The 15,413-nt window shown below is 38.2% G+C and overlaps 1 protein-coding gene across 4 annotated transcripts; it reads right to left on the bottom strand.

The window, feature by feature from the left end:
- Positions 1-8,092: 8,092 nt before the first annotated feature.
- Positions 8,093-13,816, bottom strand: LOC122088360 (protein NEOXANTHIN-DEFICIENT 1). 4 transcript variants are annotated; one of them, XM_042657602.1, is made up of 10 exons: positions 13,686-13,816; positions 13,459-13,542; positions 13,314-13,377; positions 12,952-12,998; positions 11,732-11,786; positions 11,403-11,465; positions 10,504-10,675; positions 9,392-9,458; positions 9,297-9,308; positions 8,093-8,382 (listed from the first exon to the last, which is right to left on the bottom strand). In XM_042657602.1, exons 1-10 carry the CDS (start codon positions 13,751-13,753, stop codon positions 8,121-8,123), a joined length of 894 nt encoding a protein of 297 aa, XP_042513536.1. In that variant the 5' UTR covers positions 13,754-13,816; the 3' UTR covers positions 8,093-8,120. The 4 variants fall into 4 exon arrangements, with proteins under 4 accessions (XP_042513536.1, XP_042513534.1, XP_042513535.1 ...); XM_042657600.1 differs by having other exon boundaries at positions 9,252-9,308; positions 13,686-13,815; XM_042657601.1 differs by having other exon boundaries at positions 9,252-9,308; positions 11,403-11,441; positions 13,686-13,815.
- Between the last annotated feature and the right edge of the window lie 1,597 nt (positions 13,817-15,413).

Below are 15,413 nucleotides of genomic sequence, written 5' to 3'. Positions count from 1 at the left end.
TGCAGAAATGGGCTGAAATAGTGGGCTTTTATGGAATTCGATTTGTCCCAAATACCCCTCAGTTTCTACCGAAATATCATAACTACCCCTCAGCACCGGAGTAAAAGCTTGAAACCTCCCTCCATGAACTCCTAAAGTCTATATAACCTTATGGAATTCGATTTGTCCTAAATACCCCTTACTCAACTCCCCATATTTCGACAAAAATACCCTCATCTTCTCTCCATATTACAGGAGAAAAACCCGAACTCCCGTGGTCTGTGGCGTCCTTCACAAGCTTGTCCAATTAATTAAAGGCATGGGCACATAGGCAGGATCCGAATCCTCATCATAGAACCCATGGACCATAAAATGATCCCATACCTAAGAGGACCTAGATCTTAACGTAGGTTGTGTGGTTGTATCGCTCCAGCAACCAATCCTATGATTTGAATAATTCGTCATGAATAAAAGGAAGATTTTACATGTCATCTTCCTTTCCTTACATCGTAGGAATTGTCTGTACGATTTTCACAGTATACGACTCTATAATCACTAGTAAGCAAGGTTTTAGAGATTGGTATTGGGGTACTAATGCGGATCGGCCTGGATCGTATTGTTTTGCCCTTGTTTACCCTTGATCCAATACCAATTCTCAAATCAAGATTGGCCAATAACGAGTTTAGCCCATACCAATATCAATAAAAATTGGCTAAACCATTTGATCCGATATCGATTCCTTGAATCATACTAGTGAGCAAATAGGAATGAGCATCTATATAGTCACATAACAACAATTGCCTAGTATAGTTGATAAAGAGAGAAGAGCCATCTTCTTCATCTACGATTATGTAACTTGAGACTGTGATTAGGCACGGACAGGATTCAAACCTATAGTGTTCAGGTTATGGACCTAATGAGTCGATCAATTCTACTGCCCCGCTTCTTTCCCTTCTCTTTCTTGAACTATTCCCATATAGTTCGAAGATGGAAGCCCATGTTAATGTGCAATGTTTCCGCTCTACTTACTTGCATAGGGGCTGTGGAACAATGAAACTATATGGTCAACTCAACCATTGGGAGAAAATGATCATAGATCAACTCAACCGTTGATTCTTTAGTCTTCGATCAGTTGGGGCCTTCTCATCCCTTATTTGGTCTTGCGATTTTATTTTTTTGGTAAGAAATGGTAATAGATTGAAAGGAGACACTTACAAGATAAGGACAAACACAGAGTAGCAAAAGACAACTATTAAAACAGTTGGCGGTACATGGTAAGTAGCAGGGACTAGGGAGTGTTATAGGAATTGGGACCCGATCGGATCGGATGATTTGAATCAGAATCCGAATGATCTGGATTAGTCGATCCACATTGGATTTATAAGATGAGGTCATATTTTTTTTTTTTAGCAATTTCTGACCTATCCATTTGATCCTGAATCGAAACTGGCTGGGACCGTTGCCAAAAAAAAAATGGTTGGGACCAGTCTGGATTCCAATTATGTCCCTTTAAACCTTAGTCGCCAGGCTTTAGAGGTCATGGGATCAGCTCCATCGATTCTATTCTGCCATGTCGATTGAAAATGTGGCAATTTTAATTTGATATCTAGAGGATTTTCTTGATTGATCATTTTTCAAATTTTATATTTACATTCAATTATGTACCCTTCCATTTTATTACCATGCATAGGCTAACATTGTTAGGATTTAGGAATCAATATCATATGGTATTAGTCTAGATTGTCATCGATTTAGATTGACCCATATTGATCTAGATCGAATGGATTTATCCTTGTGTTATTTAAAAATCAAAATTTTTTTCGTTTTACTATTTTTTTTTATCAAAAGAAGAAGTGAGAAACTAACATAGAAATAAAGAACCCACCAATATAGGATTAATCAAGAATTGTATCAACCTCTACTGATATCGAGTCTATATCAATCCACCAATATAGGATCGTTCAAAAAATCGATATCAACCTCTATTGATATCGATGCGAATCAAGGGACCCAATTGATATGATATTGATTTTTCGGACCACACAATCTTCAATTCGTCCTAATCATTTGGACAACCCATGGATGGGTCCTCAAATTATGGTTGATAGTCATGGGTTTTATTTTTTGAGTATCCGATAGTCATGGATTTTTGGTCTATTTTTCTACAAAATGTTAACCCTAAATGATACAAATAGGTGGGCCACCACCAGATGGACAAGCCCCGTTCAAAACGTGCTCTCGAATATAATAGTATTAATTTCCATGTACCAGATAAAAGCTGGACACTAGGCATAGTGGAGAATATATATAGATAATGCGAATGGGTCCTAACCCTACCCGATCCAACACAGGTTTTCCAGGGTGATCACGACCGTTCGATTTAGCAACTATTCTTAATTTCGGGAAGCAATTAAATAAACCTGAGACCTATAGACGGGGAAGTAGGCTTGTTCACAAGATACTGGATTCGAATCTTTTCCAGAGAAAGAGAGATGAAATTGACTGAGTGCTTTCATCCTGACCTTTCCCACATAGAATATTCCAATCGGGCGGTTTTCACAATAAAACACTCCTACCGCAATGTTCCATCCCAAAACTTGTGGAGTTCGGATTTTGGATACAAGGGTTGTCAAGTGACTCAAGCCCATTTTTACGTACGTACCAGTTGACCCATATCGGTTTACGCCTGCTTTTTAATAAAATATGATTTTTATTTATCTTTTTACCTTTGGTTCATATTCGTGGATCAAGCCCCTCTCCATGGTTTGGAGAATTGGATCGGATTGGAATCAACTTTGATCGATCTCAATTTTTTGCCAGACACTGTATCAGTGGATCAGCACAAATGAAGGATAAAATAGTCAAAAAAATGTGTTTTTAATTGAAAGAAAAGGTATTTTTGTCGGATCTAAATCAATATCTGCTTTGGCTTATCCAATTTCGGATATCAAGTTCTCAAACCATGATCTCAACACAGTCGATGAAACATTTACCGTGGAATGATGTAAATTTGACTTCTCTATTTTAATGAATTTTCTTGTCATTAAAAAAAATATATATAAATAAATCAAATACCCCATGTACATATAGGATCCAGCTCCTTCTCATATAGCCCAGGACCGGAGAGTGATCCTAGGGTGCAAAGACCTGGCCACGCGCATGCCCTTGGCTCGCCCCAGCCCTAGGATCACTCTCAGGTCCATGGGCTCTAAAGAGAAATCCTATCTTGTACGCCCATGAACCATTTAGGTACCGTTTGACAAAGTTTCTACCGTTTTTGTGTCAAAAAACGACAAAAACATAAATTCACGTTTATAGGAACAGAAATAGAATTTTAAGTGTTTGATAAACCTTGTTTCTTGAAACGTTTCCCTGTCTCTGTTCTGGAAATAGGAAACCGACCCCTCCAGACTCCATTCCATTTCCGATCTTCATCCTTGATCTCTTCTTTCTCTTTGTTCCATGGCGTCTTCTTCCTCTACCTCCACCTCCACCCTTCGCTTCAACCACGATGTCTTCCTCAGCTTCAGAGGCGAAGACACTCGCCACAACTTTACTGATCAAATCTACAAAGCCCTAATCGCAAAAGGTATCCACACTTTCAGAGACGATGATGAGCTTCGTAGAGGAGAAGACATATCGCTTCAGAGCTACTCAAAGCCATCGATGGATTGAGGATTGCTGTTGTTATCTTTTCAAAGAATTAAGCCAATTCAAGGTGGTGTCTCGATGAACTCGTCAAGATCAAGGAATGCAGAGACAAAAGCGGACAACTCGTTTTTCCTGTTTTCTTTGATGTCGAACCGGAGGTTGTGCGGGATCAGATTGGGTGCTATAAGAAGATTTTGAGGATCACGAAGTGCATTTTGCAAAAGAAATGGAGAGGGTGCAGAGATAGAGAAAAGTTCTTACCGTATCTACGAGTCTCTCTGGGTTTATTAAGTCCCAATATGTCTCGGTCGGGTATTTCTCTTTCTCTCCATCTGATTTCGAATCCCAAATATGAATTACCTACTTTTGTTTGTTTGATGATCTAATCTGAAGAAGGGTTTGGATTTTACATATTGTTTGTTTGATGATCTAATCTGAAGAAGGGTTTGTCTCTTGGTTTATTCTCCTTTGATTATCAGCTTCGTGTCTTCGTCTCTTCTTCAATATCTTTCTTTCCATCTTTGCCGAAGTTATTTTTCTTGATCAGTTGATATTGTAGTTTTTCTTGATTTCTCTGAACTAGTAATCCTCAGATCGGTTAGAGATGAAGTGGATCGAGGTTGATCTTTGCGGAGTTCTGGATTTCGTCGATGGTAGCCTTAGATAGTTGACTATAAGCGAGCTCTAGATTTCGTTGATGGTAGCCGATGATCGGGTGATCTACCCCATGGACCTATTCAGCGCTTCTTCTATGAATGAGGGAGTTTTTATCGGACAGAGGGTAATTAGAGGTCCATTTTAGTAGTTTCCAAAAACGCAGAAACAAGTTCAACTTGTTTTGTTTGGGGCGTTTCTAGAACCATAAATAGGTAGAAATTTCAATTTCAATTTCTAAAAACAGATGAAACGAAACACTTTTACCAAACGCTTTTAACCCCATTTCTCCGTTTCTAGGAACAGAAAAACGCAGAAGCACGTTTCTGAGAACGTTGTCAAACGTTAGAGTACTTCGATCACTTAGTTTCCGCTTATCCTTAGATTTTCGAAAACTCTATTTTATTAGTTGATACATTTTATTCGGACTGAAGTTTGACATGTGAATTAATCACAAAATTTGCATCTCATCTGATTTTTCGTTCAACCTATAGGAATGTGTTGAGATTTCAAGTCGCGAACGTGGTTTAGGAAATGAAAATCAATCTTTTTTTTTTTACTGTAAAAGTGAAAAATTATATTAAAGAGGATGAAGAGGAGAAGGCAAAGAAACAGTCCGAGCCATGGTGATGGCCAAAAGACCATTACAAACTAAGGAGAAGGCAAAGAAAAAGGGGAGGACGAAACTCCCAAATCACAAAATAGGGGTGCTTAGGCCCAGAGGAAGCTAATGCAACTGCCTGTAAATATATTAAAAAAAAAATGGTGGAATGCATCAAAATGTTAAATGTATGAAAAATTCAAGGACTTTCATATAATAATAATAACACATGCGCTCACAAAGGAATAGAGGAAGGGAGGGGGTGAAGATAGAGAATTAGTCAATCAGAATCCAATGAAGCTATACTTTCATTTCTGTTTATTGACTCTCAAACTTTTGAGGACATATTTTCTATCAATTTTCTTTTCCTCGTATTTTCCCATCCAAAGGGTGAGATACACAATTATGGCTTAAATTCTCAAGAGTTTTCCTCCGGCTTTTCTTCCACTTAGTGCAATCAAGTGATTGAATCTCTAAATTTTCATTAAAAAAAAAAACAGGTAACTTATGGTAGAGTTACCCAACATTTAAGAAAACTAAGTTTGAGGTACCTGATGTTTAAAATTTTATGATTGGGATTCCTTGTCATCCAATAAACAAATCCAATGTTTTAGTAGTAAACCGAATGTGGATGGTACAAGCAAGAAGAATCCGGGTATTAGTGGTGAGAGAGGCATTATTAGAAATAACAACAGAAATGTTATGGCAGCCTTTTCCAATTTTTATGGGGTGTGTATAAATTCAGTGGTGAAGATGAGAGCCCTTAGAGATGGCTTGATATTGTGTAAGAATTTGGGCCTCGCTAACTTTTATATTAAATCTAACTCTTCCCAAATTGTGAAACTTATCTCTGAAAGATCAAACACCTTGTAAAGTTGCTGGTATTGGTTACAAGAAGTAATCAATCTTTGCGATTCCCTGAAAGTTCATATCTCCTTTTCATTTCGGGAAAACAATCGCGTAACGGATTAGTTAGTCAACTTTGCATTTGAATTTACTATAAATTTGGTTTTCCGTGGTGATAATGCTTTCACATCTAATATTAATTACATCATTTGGGAAGATAAAGCGAGATTACCCATCTTTAGAATGTAATATTTCCTCTTTTGTATATTTTTTTTTTGGGTTCTACGAGTGTCAGAGTGATTTGTATCTTATGGGTTGGGGTAAGATGGGCTATGTCCCCCCCTTTGTTTCTTCATTATTTTGTTTCTCTTATTTAACAAAATTTTAGAGGCCTTCCCCGTATCCCAGATAATATTCAGGTTCCAAAAAAAAAAATCGAATGTAATCAAATATGGATATTCCTTGATTGGATACAAATATCACTAAATGAATACAGATGCAAATCAAATTTGGATTTTCGACTATCCATTTACATCTCTGACTTATGTGTAGAAACACAACACTAAAAGCAAAGCAGAAAATAATAGAAAAATAACAGCAAACAATGCATGTAGGTCTACAAGATTTGGCAAGATTACCTATATCCTCAGTGAGATGAAATTCTACTTTACTATCAATGGAGAATAAGGTAAATCGCGTTACAAATATATAACAAAAAACCCTAATATCGGGAAATACAAACTGCCATCAAATAAAAAAATCGAGTGAGGTGGCCTACACTAGTACTCACTACGTTAAACTGTGACATAATACAAGACATCGTCCACCAACATTATGTAATCCGAACCTTCCTCCCCCAATGAGTATAATTTACTCTCAATCCATCTTTCTAAGTTGTCTTAGTTCTTTCCTCCATCCTCTAGAATCTGTTAAACTTTAAGAACCTTCAAAATCATTTATTGGTTATCTAATTGAATTAGATAATTATTTTTTACGTAATTTGAATTTGAATCCAAAAATCCTTTGACTGGATACAAATATCCCTAAACAAATACAAATACGAACCGAATTCGGATTTTCTACAATCCGTTTACATCACACTTCTATTAAAGATGGAAAACAATTTCCAACTTTGGCCAGGGCCAATTTTCTCACCCCCTCCCGCCTCTACCTCCAGCTTCAGCTTCTACCTCCACCACATTCCCACTCCACTTGAGCTAAACCCCAGCCCCCAACATCTCTTCCCCCTCCCCTTTGTTCTTCCTCCCCCACCCACACCCCCACCCCCACTCCCACTCCGCAACTCCCTTTGCAACCCCCACCCTACTCTCCTACCTTACTGTTCTTCCTCCCCCCCACCCCAGCACGTCACAAACGTGAATAATAGAAAAGAGAAGGCAACGAGTATCCAACAAGATAATATCAGAAAACATGAAACCGTCAAAGTTGAATACTTAATAAGAGGAAACCAGAGCCCAAAAGGAAATAATAAAACATATACAAGCAACCTCCTCCCACACGCAGATGATTCATTTCAAAGATTAAACAATTCAACAACAATTAATTTCTTTTATAGTGTTTTGTTTGTTTAAGGTGTAGGGCAGGGTGGAGGTGGGGGTGGGAGTTGCAAGGGGCTAGAGTACAGGGCAAGGTGTGGTTGAGGGAGGAAGAACAAATGAAGATGCTGGGTGTAGGGTTTTTGCTCAAGTGGGGTGAGATTGGGGCGGGATTAGAAGCCAAAGATGGGGACAGAAGTGAGAGGAGGGTGAGAGAACTGGCTATGGGCAAAGTTGAAAATTATCTTTTGTCTTAAATAGAACTGACTAATGAGGAACCCCAAATATAATAATCGAACATGAGGTGCCCCAAAACGTACTTCTCTTAAACATTAAGTACCTCATCTGTAAACAAAAAATGATTCGAAGTCCCTCCCCTCCCTCAATTTTTCCTTTCCCATTATCATTAGGGGAACCAACCAAATGCAGCATAAATGAAAGATTTCTAATCTCTTTTCATGTCAAATATCCTATAGTGATAATTATGCCCATCGAAAATCATACAATTTTTTTTCAATGAACACAGAGAAAATAAAATTAGCAAACATGACATAAAACAACCATAAAATCATCAAAAATACTTGACCTAACCCTACCACACCTAATTTTCCTAGCTAGTACATGAGCAGAGCACATACATGTTAGTTCTTACTAGTTGTGTTACTATCTCTCTCTCCCTCTCCTTTTTTGTGGGTGACGAGGGGGGGTGTTAAAAGGGATGGGGATATGGATTGATGCCTATTACTTAACTTGGGAAGTTATTTTGGAGCTAATATATGACAACATGGTGGAAGGATACCTGAAAGAAGACAAGGATGAAAGAGGGTATATGATTAGTCTTCAACTATGTTCTTAGAACAATGAGCAACTACAATTGGAGGTTCCACCTGCATTTTCAGAAAGTTGAACTCTAACGCCAATACAGGCTTCGACAATAACACAGAAATACTCCGGTTCCGTGCATCATTTTCTGTCAGTTCTCCAAATTCAGAACCCACAGAGTAAAAGCTTTGGTGGGCAAGCAATTCTTCTCCATGTTTGTCCAGTGGAGTTGTTGTTGGTCCTGATACTTTTGCTGGAGTCACAGCTCGAACCCTGAATGGTGTGTCAATCAGGAAACCGAGATCAAAACAGTTGGAATCAAAATTGGAAAGTCACTTTTGATAATTTCATAAAGATCAAATCTTAAGGCCAGTTCAGGTAGTGTAAGACCTCCTATTGATGTTGTTAACACATTTACACAAGGAATGTTAGATCCATCTTAATATATCAATATCTATACCATACATATAAACACTTGAATGTACACATTTCAATATTATCACCAATGAAAATGAGCATTTATGCAGTACCAAGAAGAAAAACAGAAGAAAGATGAGCATTTGGCAGGCCCGGAGGCCGGCCCAGCCTATCCATCGTCAGGGTTGGACCTGAGTCTCAGGCCTGAAGTGGCAAAAGACTGTTCTACTCTTTGTGAGGCCTGAACTAGGGGTGTCAATCAGTCGGTTAGGTTGGGCTGAACCGGTAAGCTGGTAATGGGCCAAACCGTTAAGCAAAAGTCCAGTTTTGGTATGGTTTGGTCTTTGTATCGGGTTGGCTTAACGGGCTCTTATCAGCCCATTATCGGGCTGTTTCTAGTTCAATTTCACTTTTCAATACATGTACATTAAAAATATTGAAAGAATGACTTTTTATTGATTTAAAATTTTTGATAGGTCCAGTTCAGTTTCTACCGGTTTCGTACAACCCCAATCTGAAACCGACCTATATGGGTTCGGCCAGCTCGTTATGGAAAATGACACCCTTAGCCTGACCCGACCCTGGCACGCCCCCACAAAACGTCTCCCCTAAGTTTGGTCAGGCTGTTGCAGGAAAATTACACAAGAATTGGATCACCCAAATGGTTGAAATTTCATGTTCATTAAGTTCAAGCAGGGAATTTAAGCGGGGAAACAAAACAAAACCTGCACTTAATTTGACATGAATACTTGAGAAGGTGAGGATTATACTCTGTATGGCCGCTGCAAATTGACAGAAAAAAATTTAATCAGTTACCAATGAAGTAGAACTAAATTCAGAACCAATCCATTGTAAGAAAAATTACCTATAGCTCGGCAGGGACATTTTGACAATGGGACCCATCCACGTGCTATCTGATCTGGAATTTAGCACTGCCATCAACAAGATCATGGTTGAAGAAAAAAGAGAAAATGACATCAGAATATTTGCATAAAAGAAAGTGCATGAAGTCTCCCAAACCCCTACCACAAAAAGGAGAGAAAGATAAAGAAAGCATCACTGTTCCTTGTCACCCACACTGTGATGTATGTGAGGCATATCCAGTTAGAGGTGTCACCAGTTACTTGATCATTTAACAGATGGCCTGCTTATTCATATAAAGTCATCTTATTGTTCCAAACAAACAGACCAATCCAGTATGCTTATAACAAATTAAAGACCTTATAGTTTCTACTTAACCGGACCTCCTGGATTCCAATAAAGTTAATAGGGTTCATGTCAAATTCAGGTCCATAATCTACATATAGCTATTAATCAGGTAGGTTTTGATTCAGAATCTACCATCACCCCCCCCCCCCCCCAATTCATCCTTCTGTTGATTTAAAATGACATATAAATCACACATCATTAACATTTAAGAACATCCCATCAAACTTATAGGAACCTGACAAGCAGGGCCTTTGATGCTTTTGGGGCCTTTCTAGTGACATGGAGTAGGGGTGGGTGAATAAAAATCTGCATTATTCAAATGCAGAAAGAACTGTGACTGATCATAATTTCAAAATCTGAAAGGGAATTGGTAGACTGAAATTACTACTTGGTTTGAAAGGCCAGATTCGGCATTAATTTTGATGTCCTTCAAGATTTCCGATTTGTGGCAGTTTCAGAACTGTAGTCCCAAATTTGTTTAGCTCTAGTTGATTGCACAAGGAAAATATATAAATGTCCCCACTGTATTTGAAAATAAAATGAAGTCCACTAGATAAGCTGAGAAATATCTACCTTATCAGTGAGGATTTTTCATATACAATTGATAAATGAATAAATAAATATCTTAGTATCTTATGATATGAAGTGATTACATTTTTCAACGAAGTTTTCACATGTAAATATTGAGTAACAGAAGGAGAAGCTAACCAGTACCTTGAAGGTTTAAATTTAACAAGAGAAAGTCATTGAAAAAAAAAAAAAACTCACCAGCAGTTGGAAGGCTGATGCAACAAAAATCAGTTGTTGTGGAAGAATCCTTGATTTCTGCTACTTGAACATCAATACGATCCTTTGGATTGTGGAAAGCAGTTCCAAAACCAATCTTATGTAGGAAACTGTTCTCCTTATTTCTTGACCTCTCTGAGATTGCTATTGTTCTCTGCTTGAAAAGCAACAAAATATGCAAACAGTTGAATGCACATGTTCATCGTTATCTAATTCACTTAATTTGGTGCATGCCACTGGATGAGATACATGCTCTCCCTGTGTAGCCATTGACAGGCACAAGGGATCACCAATCTGAATAGTCCAATCATGGGCAACTTGTGTCAAAGTCATGGCCGAGATTGTGCAAGATGGAAGATCAAAGCCAATCTGACAAAGTGAAACCAGTGCCCAACAGATTGATAAGGATTCACAGGAACCCAACATGTCGAATGATTAGGATTATCCAGTTGCAATGGTTTGATCAATAATATACCATAACGTAAGCATGAGCAAGTGTTGGCAATTATATGTATATATACTTTCCATAACTGAGAATTTAGCTTGTATTTGGAAGCTACTCTTTGATACTGACACAAGTTCCAGTTGCTGTTCGGTGAAAACCACTCTACTGATGGGCTGTATGTTCAAGATCTCAATACCCACATATTGCAATAGATAAAAATTGTATAAAACCGATACAATGAACCATTTTTCGAGATATTTCCCAGAATCTTAAAGTCTAGAACAAACAGAAGAAATGCTGGCTGATGGAGCGCACATCATCAAATTAACTTCTGAAAAACTTTGTGACATCAGAGCCAAATGTAGATCAACTATTGTGCAAAAAATATTTCATTCACGGTTTGCTACCACACTAGAGTATTTTATTCAAACAGTACCTTTGAAAACCCAGCAACTTGACTTGGAAGCCCTATATACTGCAAGTAGACATAGAAGTGAGACTGATCACAGATTAGAAAACGGAAGTCAAGTAAACTCACCAGAATTACGCATCAATTAATTCATTCATTCATTCTTCTTCTTCTTCTTCTTTTTAAATAAAATTGGCTGAGGTTTTCAAATAATTAGCTGAAGCTGGCCAAACAGTTGGGTTCACTGTTTTGGACCAGCAAAATCAGCAATGAAAAAGAGACATGGTACTCAAGTTGGAAGAGTATTAAAAAGATTAGTTTTGGGGGACCTCCTTAAGAGTGAAACAAATCCTCACCTTTCGACCATGAAAGCAAGCTTCGTGGCTGTTTACAAGTACCCTAGCAGCCCATCTGTTGAGAAAAGTATTAACACAACGCATTGCAAGCTTACTCGTATTGTTTGTTTTTAGAGCTTAGTGCTCATCAATGTGATTATCCAAGTAACACCACAACTGTAAAACAACAGAGAATCATATAGGTGATGATACCAGGTTTGGAAGGGCATGATATTATTTGCAAGTGTATCTTGTATCGTTGGATCTCTAGGTAGCCAAATGCTAATATTTTGTATAATCATTACAACCCAACAGAAAAAGTCACATATGTGGCTACATCAGATGAAAAAAGGAAAATGGTATTAACTGAGTCAAACTGTAGCCTGTTGTATCATAGGTTCCAAATCATGAGTTGTTTACAACTTGGTTACATCCAGTCAATATTTAAGCCTACTGAGAAAATCAACACATGGCTTTGGAAGTCTTTGAATATATCTCAACTGGACAAATTTGTACATAGTTTTTGTGCAATTGATGACTCAAGAAAGTCAACAATCATTCAGCTCATAGCTTTTCTAGTAACAGAGATTACAACAGCCACTGTTACCATGGTATAGGTAAACACCCAGAATGCATCCCAATCACCCATTTGACTCAACCAATACAATTACACTAGACCAAGCAGATCTGTCCTAAGTTTTAAGCTTCCAACATCGATTTGAATCAACCAAGTCATCCCTGGAAGGCCTGAATCAAGATGAACCAGTCCAACAAATTGAAGACTTTCAGAGTAACTGAAATACATCAGATCTTGGATTTGTCAAATCAGTATGCATACCCATATGGACGTTAGTAGTTGCAAACAACAAAGAACAGTCTTTTGTTATCTTTCTCCAGAATAATTTTGCTCCTTTTCATATGGGATTTTCTTATTCACACACCCGAACGTGTCAATAGATTTGTAACCTTATTTTTTGCCATTTGTTTTATTCCCGACAGTTATTAGTACAGTATTTAATTCAGGGTAAAAATAGGGGTTTTCAAAAATTTGAAAGTCAATTAATGCAGTTCCAATGTGAGGACAGATTGAACCTCATTTAAAAAATTGCAGTAAATACTCTTGGGAATAAGAAAGGGGCAATTGAATGGAGGGGTCAAATTCCAAATGCAACTATAGAGGTGTCATTCAGACACTCCCTTTTCATATTAATATGGATCAAAGAAAAGGAAGAGATACATACGCGCAAGAAGTTGGGGGGTTCCAGACAATCCCCGCAATGACCACAAGCTGGGAATGCAAAAATCTTTCTGTTAGTTACCAATGCAAAGAGGTTAGCACCAATCAATATTTTCTTTAATCACTACCCTCTTATGCTATTTTTAGGTACATGTTCACAATGTCTGGCAAAAATATATCAAGAACCAGACAACAGGAAACATAGATAATTTAAAGCAGTCGAATTCGGAGACGATTCAGGAGTTTTAAAATGAAACTGAAGATTATAAGATCACCAAGAAGACCTAGGTACTATCAACTACTGATATATGTTGGGACAAAGGGCACCTTAAAATAACTCTAGTGTAAATAATTAACATCTCTAACCTCATCAAAGATCCCAGCTGGACTATCATCATAGTGAGCAAGAAAAAAACCACCAAGAGTGTATCTGCAAAGTGCAAGCTCAACTTCAATACTTTCTTCTTCTTTTTTCGGGTGTGTGGGAATAGAGAACAGAGGAAATGAATACCCAAAAGCTTCAACTAATCTGAACTCCTTCGGTATTAAAGCTCGGGCAGTTTCTGCTTTCACGAGATGGAGCTGGTACAGTGCACTGAAAACCAAACACATTGTTCAACACAAAACTTCATTCAGTAATGAAAACGCAGGAAAAGAAAAGAAAATTAAAAAATTAAAAATGAATAGATCATGAATGTTCATACAAAAAGATTGAACCAGAAGGAAAAGAATACATGCCTTCCTGTGAACATCCATGGAGGTTTGGCATAACCTGAAGAAGATTTTGTTGCTTCTACCACTCCCATAGGTCAGATTGAAGCACACAAGCTATTTTCTAGAAGACAATGAATGACACTATAAGAACACCTCTGACAAAGAAGTTGAAGTTTCCTAGTCTAGTGGTTTGAATCAATGAACAAAAAATGGCCATGGAGTGGCAGATAAGGCTATTTTATATTTGGTAGAATAAGAAACATAAGGAAATAATGTAGGGGCAAGATACGTAGTGTAGATTATAAACAATAAGCAGATATTCAAATTATCTATTTACAGAAAGGATAGAGTGGGGATCACCTCCCCACATGGTAACCACCCCAAGTTGTCTCCCACCCTCCATCCCCGTTCTGACACCAAGTCTGAGCTGTGTCAACATGGGGAGGATGGGGGTGGAAGATAGGGTGGGGCGGTCACCATGTGGGGAGGTGATCCAGACCTGTGAGGATATATGTATATAAGGCCATAGATACTCAACATCTAGAAATGGTTGACAACATTTCACCATAGAACCAAAGAGAAATTTTGATTAATCACAGAATTAGTATTACAGTAAGTTTTCGCAACATTAAACCTCCAGTTTAAATAATGGCAGTCAAATATTCATCTCGGAATCTCATCATTAGATTCTCGCCATTACCTCTACTGTAACAGAATGAGATACAAGGAAAAGTCAACACGGAGACTCAAAGTCTTTGACCCTTTGACTAAAATGTAATGTCCAAAGATCTTCAACCAAATTGTTGAACTTGAAAGCAATTTGTTTTCAGGATAGGATAAAAAAGAAATGCATATAAAACGAAATACAAAACCCACTTGGAATTGTCATCAATCTATTCATATTGGGTCCCTTAATTTCCAAAAAACTAGTGTCACACCCCGTTCACACAGAACCGGAACGGTGACCAGGTTAACTTCGGTTAACCCAACCCTACCAGGATCATCTGATACAGTACCCAACCACAGCATACCCACATCTTAAGATAAACGTTCAAAAGTTCAGCGGAAGACTTAATTTACCTGTAAATACCCCCAATATACTTGATACCCAAATTGTAGTATATAGATAAATACATGTGGGCCCGCAAGCATGATATTTACACAAAAAGAATAACAATTTATGTATCAAGTACACAAAAAGGGGTCATCAAAAGAATAAAAAAGGTAAAACCCTGTACGGCGTCATTACTGCGATCCCGCAGCAGAGCCCCCGCACATGCAATCCACACCGTGCTCATACTCCTCTGGGACCCACCAATCCTCAACAAGAAACTCATCTGTGGGGCCCGACCCTTGATCTTCAGGCGGGTGACCTGCAAAATCATCTAAAAGAGGTGCGCACGTGGGATGAGCTCACTAGCTCAGTAAGTGAAAAGAAGGACCACACAACAATCCACACAACAATCACATCAATATGCACTATATGCTATGCAATTCATTTTAAATCATCTCCACCTAACAACATTACTAAGTCTTTGGTTTTGTGCTACTACAACCACAGTGCTCGTATGCCTCGGGTACGAGCCGCGAACTCCATCCCGCGATACGCCCATAGGGTTGTCGGAGAAGGCCCACTGTGAGTACTCGAAAAAGTAAAGCATGCCGACCACCGGCTCTCAACATAAAAGTAAACGACAGAAAGTAAAGGTGCTGACTTCAGCAATTTAAAAACAGTACGATTGGCCCTCTTGA

The sequence above is a fragment of the Macadamia integrifolia genome, chromosome 9 (assembly GCF_013358625.1).
Source record: "Macadamia integrifolia cultivar HAES 741 chromosome 9, SCU_Mint_v3, whole genome shotgun sequence".
NCBI classification, from domain to species: Eukaryota; Viridiplantae; Streptophyta; class Magnoliopsida; order Proteales; family Proteaceae; genus Macadamia; species Macadamia integrifolia.
The sequence above is the reverse complement of the archived record's forward strand: the minus strand, read 5'-3'. Positions and strand labels throughout refer to the sequence as shown.

Bases quoted from the DNA above. Each gene is read 5' to 3' on its own strand.
- LOC122088360 (XM_042657599.1), bottom strand. From the start codon at position 13,753: ATGGGAGTGGTAGAAGCAACAAAATCTTCTTCAGGTTATGCCAAACCT. The intron at 11,787-12,951 runs GTATGTATCTCT...TTTTCTCAACAG, and splicing joins AACCCCCCAACTTCTTGCGC to ATGGGCTGCTAGGGTACTTG. The intron at 9,459-10,503 runs GTGAGTTTTTTT...TGTTGATGGCAG, and splicing joins CATCAGCCTTCCAACTGCTG to TGCTAAATTCCAGATCAGAT.